Here is a 9,195-nt window from a genome sequence, read left to right on the forward strand (position 1 = left end):
GCCATCAAGCAGCAGACTAGTAGCTGAGACACAAAAACAGCATCTGGGCAAGAAGATCCCATCAGATCTCCATCTCTGTCTGTCAAACTCTCCTACAGAGCAGGAGATGATCAGTCTGCAGCCTTTATTTCCCCTCCAAACATACAAGAACATTGACTCTTTAACTTTAAAATTAGCTGAAGGCTGATTCAGTCCTGAAAGAAGCTAAAAACTTTCAGATTCTTCCAGGTTTTGCTCTGTTTGTGGGGACATTTGGTCCTCATAAGTATAGACACACACAGCCTTTTATTCCTCCATCTGACTAAACCCCCCCCCCCGCCCTCCTCCTCTCACCCCCCCATAAACTTGGCCGCGGTCCTCAGTTGCATTCCGGGAACGCGTCTTGCTCGGTGTCAGATGTAACGGAGAGGAGCACCGCGAGTTCAAGCCCCGCACGCGGCCAACGTGCCTCCGCTCGTCGAGCCCCCGCTTTGCTTCTTTCTCCCCCCCCCCCCCTCCTCCGGTTTGCTTCTCTTTTTGAGGTCCCCCCCCCCCCTCTCTCTCTCTCTCTCTCTCTCCCTCTCTGTTGCTTTCTTTGTTTTTTTCTCCCTCCACCCCCCACCACTTTCCCTCAGCGTGCTCCTGGGAGCCATCAGTTCGCGCTGACAACCGCTGCTTAGCGGGACTCGTGTGCAGTCCGGTGGGGTCACACTAGGAGCCTGAGCTTCCTTCTGTCACTTCACAAAAGTCCCTTTTTTCCCTCCACATTTCTCTTTCTTTCTGTCTAAACATAAAGGTTAAGCACAGACACAAGCTTTAACTTTACTTTCTTGATTGATTAGGAGCGAATAGAAGATGATTTGCTCAAGTTTGGAAGCAAACATCTACCAATAAATGATCGATATCCCTTCAAAAAGTTACTCTGGATGCAGTCGAGACTGATCGACACATATATGTCACGTGTTTCTGCAACTTTACACAAGTCTGTCAATCAAATTGCGAGACAAGGACTCTTAAGTGAATGATATCTGAAACATGCAGCATGCTGGGAACTTTTTTTGGATGCGTCTCCAGCCAAGATGAGCCCGCAGGGAGCGGAGCTGCAGCGTCTGGATTCACCAGCAAGGAGGAGAGAAAAGAAGAAGAGGAGGAGGAGGAGGAGGAGGAAGAAGAAGAGGAGGAGGAGGAGGAGGAGGGGGGGGAGAGAAAGAGTCCGAGTTGTGCACTTTACCCTCACCTTAACCCTTTACCCTTTTACCTCAACAACTTCTCTCCTCTTTACGTAAAACCTCAGTAACACATCAAGAGCGCCTCGTTTCGCTCATCAAACAGTTTGATTAGAAACGTCAAGGTAATGTACTCGATTCTACAGTATATTTACCGCTATATACACAGACACACCAGCCGACATTAATTGCCACTGTATCAGATATGACCGATAACTTATCAGCCTGACTGCAGCTCGACCCCACCGCGCAGAGAAAGTCGCGCCGCGGTTGGCTGACCTGACGCGCTCCTGTCTGAGATAATAAAACAAAACACACACACACACACACACACACACAAAAATGATCTGATCGCCTGATGGAGCCACAGTAAAGAGAGTCGGAGAGAGATTGCAGGGGTTATAAACTAATCAAAAGTGAAGTGAAAGTCTTTGATGACAGTGCCGGCGGCTGCGCGCGGACTGGTGTCCTTCTGTGTGTGCATCACAGACGCGCTGGATGAGGATGAACCGGTTTAAACTAAAGAAAGACACATATTTAACGGAAAATAGAGGTTACACAGGATGAGATGAGACTTAATGACCACATTTAACACTGCGTATGAAGGGATGTTGAGCCAAATTGATTTAAGTTACAAACAGATGAGTGTTTTGTGAGGAGAAAAAAAAGGCACAAATGAGCGTTTTTTCTAGTTGCTTGTATTAGTGGATGTTTGCTTTGTGAGCATCTCAAACGACGTGGATACATATGACAAAATCTGTGAATAAAATGCAATATTGGCGGCGAGACTGGTTTCTTCTAGTTCATATCAAAATGATTTCAGTGTCCCGTTAACAGACTAACTCATTAGTTACTTGCAGACAGAGAAAGAGCGCACACAGTAGTGGAAAAGTGTGAAAGAATGATGAATGAACACAGACTGAAAAAAATGAAAAATGGTTGAAAAGTCTGAGGGAATCGTGTTAAAAAAACAGATAAAGCTGATTTCATCCTACATGGATAAAGTCCCAGTCTGTCACCGGGACCCGCGCTGACCCAGACTCCGTGTCGCGCTCCAACCAAGCCCCCCTTTACCCGCCCCGAGGACGCGCTTACCTGCAGAAGCCAGTGGCAGGTCTCGCCGATGAAGGGGAAGCCCATGGATCCTTTAGGCATGGGCAGCTTGCAGTTTTTATCCCGCGTGGCCGTCCATCTGAGCTGCCACAGCTGCTGGGAGACGGCGAGGAGCAGCGCCATGGACACCAGGCAGGCGGCCAGGGTGGCCAGCGCCGAGACGAGGTCGAAACTGTCGAACAGCATGATGATGGAGAGCCCGGCGGTCTCTCTGGAGCTCTGGAAGACTTTCAAAAACGGGTGAAAGTTGCGCTGAAGTGTCGCCAAACTTTGTAACAGTGACAAAAATTGGGTAGATTGAATCCCCGGGAGGGTGAATTAGTTGGATTTTAAAGTTTTTTTTGCGTAAAAGCGCAGCAGTCCTTTACGCACTCCAAAAGCCCTCTGGAGGTGACAAGAGGCGGCTGTGTTTTCAGAATGAATGAACTGTGTGGAGTGCGATTTTTCTTTCAGATAGACTGGATTTCTATCTTAAAATAGTCACAAAGTGGCGTGTCTGTGCGTTTTGTTTTTTTTTTTTAAAAAAAGTGCAAATCAATCTGAGCAGAGGAGATGCTACAGGTGAGCTGTGCAACCAGGCTCCCCGTATCTTCCGTATCACACCTCAGCTTGTAAAGTGAGAAAAAAAAAATCAAAGCATTAAAACCCACTTAGCTTTAATGATTTAAGAATTTGGGACAAGAATCACACAAGACTGGGGACTGTCCTGCTGTTTGAAATCTCATTTTTGGTCTCGTTTGAGGCTCAGTGACTTAAAATTAAGTTTGTTTTTACCAAAAAAAAAAAAAAAAAGTCTGAAACTTGAAGGTAACCAAAAATCTCAAGGTGACACGTTTATGTCAAAAGCTGGGACGCGTGGGACACGTGGAAAAAGTGAGCCGAGCCTTGGAACTAACAAGGGCTTTACTTTTTAAAACTTCTCGAGGGATGGAAAGACTTGGTTTTGGGGGAAAAAATGAACGAAAACTCTTCCAGGAATCGCGTCTCTCTCAAATCCAAAAAAGAAAAAAAAAAGAAGATTTTTTTTTTTTTTTTGTAAAAGATCTCTTTGCAAAAGTTTTAATCTCTGTCTGGAGCAAACTCGAGGAAGATAAAGTAAAGTGTAGACTTTTTAAGATCCGTGCAGAGTGCAGAAACGAAAAGGTGCGCAGGAGATGCTCAGGAGCCACCGTCCTCCTACTGCTTCTCTTACTTTCTGTCGTCCACTCTCTTCTCTGTGTACCTTTCTGTTTCTGAGAGCGCTCCTCTCTCTCTCTCTCTCTCTCTCTCTCTCTCTCTCTCTCTCTCTCTCTCTCTCTCTCTCCCTGCTGGCTGCCTATACAAGTCACCCTCAGTGCGTGTGTGTGTGTGTACGTGTGTGTGGATGCGTGCGTAATGAGTGTGTGTATGTCAAGCCAGAGGCACCAATGAGTGTTTATATAGTGCGGAGGCAACTGGAAGGCGAATAGTCGGCCAAGGGCTCCCGTCGCCCCCCTCCAACCCCACCCCACCTCACTCCAGCGTCGGCTAGAGAGGGAGAGAGAGAGAGAGAGAGAGAGAGAGAGAGAGACTCCCCTCCCCTTCCCTCCTCCTCCTCTCCCCTTCCTCCCTCCATCCCTCCCCTCTGCTCCACCTCTTTCAGCTCCTGGAGGACCCCCCCTTTCCCCTCTCCTCCTTCTCCTCCTCCTCCTCCTCCCCCTCCCCCTCCCCCCCACCCCCCCCTCCTTTTCCCCCCCTCCCTCCCCTTCCTCCTCTCTCCTCTCAAGAGGAGGGGTGGTGTAAAGTGAGCGGCAAGCGGCGCAAGAGGAGAGGAGGCTTGGAGCGTGCTGGAGCTGGCAGACTTCCAGTGAGAGGGAGAGAGCGAGAGAGAGAAACAGGGATTGCAGTTACTTTTATGACTTCTGTCTCCGTGCAGGACGTGCGCACTCTTGAACTAATCACCTGCAGACTAAAACTGCACTGCGCACACACCGGGACCGATATAACCTCATTTTACCGGCTAATGGGAGTATTTAGACTCCAAATCAACAACAAATTTCATCAAAATTATTCTAAAAAAAAAGCAAGTTACCGCTGTAAGAACTCATCCGGGTTCATTACAAGCTTGGCAAAGCACTAAGACGCGCCGTTACGCACGGAGTTTCATGCGTATTTGTGTTCATACTTGTTCAATATGTTCATGCTTTCTCTCCCGTTTATGTTCCCGCTGCATCATGGGACACGAACCGCTGACCTCGGACCGAAACTGGCCAATAATGACCTCGTGCCTAAATGACTCAAATCTGTTCTGCAGGAGTGAAAATGTTGTCATGACAACTCATGTGTTCCAGAGGTCATTTTCCTTTAGGGATTAAGGTTCTTGCTCGAGGGCACTTCAGCAGAGTTTCATCTCTTTTCTTTCTTTACACATGCAAGAGATTTTAAGACCAGATTGTTTTCTGCTCTGCTCATCTTTAGTTTTGCAACTCCTGCATCTGCATCATGTTCTTCAGAAGTATAACTCACTTGTTGATGTTACCTGCTGAGCATGTTGAGTCACAGGTTCGATTCCGACTCTTCGCACATCATTTTCCTCGCTCTCCTCTGTCTCACTTTTCCACTGAAACTAAAAAGGTCAGAAATAACCGACTCAAGTGATTCAGACAACCGGTCCTGCCTGATTCTTTAGAAAACCCCTCGGATCAATCGGACATCCGGAGCAGATGAAGGTTTCCACAGTAGATGACTGGCTTCAATCAGGTGCTTTCTCTGTAATTAGGGATATTACCGTCTGTTAATATAACAGAGACACACAAACACACAAACACAAATATATGCAAGATGTCATCCATACAGTAACGGATGAACACACACAGACTGAGTGTGACTGAAACAAAATCATTCTTCCTCATCCTTCAACGTATCTTTAACCTCCTCTGCTCTTTCTTCCTCTTCTTCTCTCTTCATCTCACTGTTTCCCTCCTTTCCCCTGTTTCAATCTACATTTCTGTGTCTCTCTCTCTTCCAGGTATGCAAAAACTTTCCCTTCTCCTCACTATCTAAAGTGTCCATCTCCCTCCTCTTCATCTCCCTCTCATACCTCATCTCATCTCTCTCCCATCCTCTCTCTCATCTCTCTCGTTTTAATTCCCCTCGTTCACCGCGAGGCCAAAGAAACAATGACTTTCACAGGGATTTCACTGCTTCTTTTTTGGGTTCTTGCTCTCTCCTTCATACTGTTTCCCTCTCTTCTCTTCACTTGTTCTCTTGACAGCGGCTCAATGCTGCCGCCTAGCGGAGAGGAATCACATGGCAGCCGGCCAGAAGGAAGACGAGAGGAGGAGGAGGAGGAGGAAAGGAGGAGAGAGATGAAGGTGGATTTATAGGAAAGAAAGAAAAAAATGTTCTCTTATGTTTGAGTTAATGGTTCTATAGAATAAAACAGAGTGCCTTTATTGTCATTGCATGGCAGTACAACAAAACAGTGCAACTTCCTGATAAGAACAAGGATGTAAATAAGTAAAATAGCACCCCTGCATGTACACAATACATATACAGACCTCATATATAGTGAACATTCACACATCTGTTCCTGCATACTTATACCTACATGCACGTGTCCATGCATATGTCTTTATCTTTAGCTTTGTGAAAGTATTAGAAGTTTTTTTTTTTTTTTTTTTTTTTTTTTTTGGTGCATATGTTTCACACACACACATCAGACATCAGAGACTTACAGTTGTCTGGACACACGCTGATCTGCTGACATGAGAAAAAAAAAAGTTTAAACAGATCTGAGAGGATGAAATGAGTCAATCAATACTTAAAAATCTGCTTACTGGCCACTTTCATAGGCCGTCTTAGTCAGAACTTTGCGGTTTTCTGTGTGTGGGAAGACTTGCTTTTATGTTGGAGACCCACGAAGTTTGTTTTTCTGTCTCATCTGTCACTAATTCTGTCTGCTTTACTTGAGACTTGACACCTTTAAGCACACGTGTATTTCGCCTGATGATTGAGGTGATACTTAAGACACCCAAAGCTCTGAACTGATAAGAACACATAGGTTAGGTTTTAAAAGGTTTTTACGTCGGCTTCATCACTCCGTCGAAGCTCGTAGCGTTAATGTGCAGCTCGGAAGATGTGAGCTGAGATTGTCTGGTGAATCTGACGCCACGTGTTAATAGAAGAAAAACTACCTTACTATTGGAGAAGATCAGATCATCTTCACCGGATGGACTTACCCAGACTTCATAGAATTGCAAATGTTCAAATTTTAAGGATTTCTAGTTTATTTTTCACCTAAAAGTTGAGAGTGAACGTTCATTCTTGACCTTAAAACAGCAGCAGGAAGAACAAAAGTTTAGAGTTTTAATATTTTAATACTACACTACTTTTGTACGTACATTTATTTTCATGCTGAAAGTATATTTTTTAGTATGTGAGGCGGATTAAAAATTCTTTTTATGGCGCTTTTTAATTTTAAGTGCTTTTATGCATGACAGTATGCCCTGTCTAGTCATTAATGAGCTGCATGTATAGTCAAAGTGAAAAAAAAAACAAAAAAATAATATAAAAAATAATTTAAAAAGCTCTGAAACTCAAAAAATAAATAAATAAATAAATCATACATATATAAAAAGTATAAAACTAATAAAAAAACTACACTTTAAAGCAAAATACCTTTTAAAATAAAACAAAAATGTGAATAAAAGATGCAGATAATTTATGTATATACATAAAAGTACAGTGACCCGTGGATTACTGCAGAGAAAACACTGTATGTAATGTATGTAAATCCTCCAGAAAAACAGCCTTAAGCTACAATACAACACATTCAAACACACACACACAGAAGAGCCTGTTTTTCACTGACTGTGCAAAAGATTATTTAAATCTCGCAAAAGAAGGTATAGAAACTGTTCAGCCTGGGAAATCTCCGAACTCTGAATTTAAATCCATGTTTATAAAACTCAAAAGGTCAAAAGCTTCTCATGATGTTGCTGTCTTAAGACATTTTTTCCCCCCCTCCTCTCTTGTTTTTAAATGCATTTACTTTAACTATCCTCAGCTTTTAGTTCCATTCAGATCATCATATTCACTCAGACACACTCAATAACCTTTTTTTTATTGTGCCTAGAACCTTTAAAGAAATTTGGGAGCTTTTAAGTTTAAAGCACCATCAGACTGGAATAATTGGCCTAAATCACTCAGGTTGACGACTTCTTTCCAGGAGACTTCTTCGCTTGTTTACTTTAAATCTTCTTGTTTTTTTTTGATTGTCTCAAGAGGAGATGGAAATGTTAATTCATGCTTTTATATATATCGTTCCCTGTTTTTTCACCTGCCTCAGCAAAACCTGGATCATTTACAAGTGGTCCAAATTGTTGCTGCTTGCTAAACCAGGTCCTCCAAAAGGTCTCATGTGACTCATGCAGAATCCAATTCAAAGTTCTTGTGGTCACCTATAGAGCTCTGCATGGTCAGACACCTTCATACATTAGAGATCTACTGCAGCTTTATGGCACCATCAGGTCTCTGGAGGTCTTCTGATCAGGGTTTGCTGGTTGCTCCTCGATCTAAAGCTAAAGGAGACTTCGCTTTGGAGGTTGTAGCTCCTAAACTTTGGAACTGTTTTAAGATCCGTGGACGCCTTTAAAAAGCAAAACCAAGACCTGGCGAAATAGCCTTCAACTGACCCGGATGTCCGATTGATCCGAGGGGTTTTCCAAAGAATCAGGCGGGACCGGTTGTCTGAATCACTTGAGTCGGTTATTTCGGTCATTTTAAGTTTCAGTGGAAAAGTGAGACAGAGGAGACCAAACAAGACCTGTTTAGTCAGACTTGCCTTTGTGTAAATTTTTCTAATTCCTGTTTATTCTGCTTTTTAAGTGTTTTATGTGTGTTTGTATGATTTTGCTCCCCTGTGAAGCACTTTGTGACGTCTCTGCTCTTGAAAAGTGCTACATAAATAAAGTTACTCATTTAGTAGACTCAGTACTAAGTGAGTAAGTGAGTTTTTTACAGATGACACTTGTAACAGATGTGGTGGGTGTGGTTTATGATGGTGCAAGAGCCCTGATGTGTTCCTGTTGATGTTACTATGTTGATTGTTTTGTGTTGTTGGGTTGTTTAATCTATTATTATCTATTATTATTATGATTTTCTCGTTAAATGTTGAATGAATGAAAACTGATTTAGCTGATGAAACTGTGAGAATAGATGACTAAACGACTAAAAATGTAACTTAACAAAAACCTTTTTTTGTATTGTTTTGTTTGTTTGTTTGTTTGCATGTTTATCTGCTGCTTCTATATGTTTATAAATGTTGAAATCATCAATAAAGTGAAGAAAATACATCATCTAAAAAGCCTGATTTGGCCTCATGTTTAACTTTACAGTTCAGCCTGTAAAACCGTTGAATCAGATCTAAAATAAAGCTGCTGTTTAGGTGAGGTGGCGGGAGTGTCAGCACCATGGATAGCGTCACACAGAAACACTGAAGATACACAGAATCGAGCTATTTCTATCTCTTCTTATGAGGACTAAATAAAGACACGTAGAAGGAGAAGAGAAACTCGTCTCAACATAAACAGATTCTGTGTTTTCTCAGTAACTCCTTCAAGGGTTCTTACCTCTAGTTCACACTGTAGTTTTATTTTAGTGGTTGAACCATGTCCTTAGGGTCAGTTTAAGTTCATTGTCATGTAGCGTCTTTAGCCAACACTCCACAGACTCACACTGATCACACAAATCTTAAAAAAACCCACATAAATCAATATATGAGAGGTTTAATACAGATCAGGTTTTGCTTCTTGCCATCATCATCAGTTGTTTGAGCCTCCCAGCCAACACTTGACCACATGCCATCCATGGTTATCTTGTATTTTATGTTTGTTGCAGTTAAGATTGTGCGTTATAT

At 42.9% G+C, this 9,195-nt stretch overlaps 1 protein-coding gene across 1 annotated transcript in view; it reads right to left on the minus strand.

Moving 5' to 3' along the window:
- Positions 1–3,820, minus strand: part of LOC122973759 (cytochrome P450 26B1) — a 38,940-nt gene extending 35,120 nt beyond the window's left edge. Inside the window, exon 1 of the mRNA XM_044341490.1 lies at positions 2,301–3,820. Coding sequence (XP_044197425.1) covers positions 2,301–2,504 — 204 coding nt within the window. The 5' untranslated portion in view covers positions 2,505–3,820. The remainder of the gene's footprint in view (positions 1–2,300) is intronic.
- Between the last annotated feature and the right edge of the window lie 5,375 nt (positions 3,821–9,195).

This window comes from Thunnus albacares, chromosome 22 (assembly GCF_914725855.1).
Source record: "Thunnus albacares chromosome 22, fThuAlb1.1, whole genome shotgun sequence".
Classification (NCBI taxonomy): Eukaryota; Metazoa; Chordata; class Actinopteri; order Scombriformes; family Scombridae; genus Thunnus; species Thunnus albacares.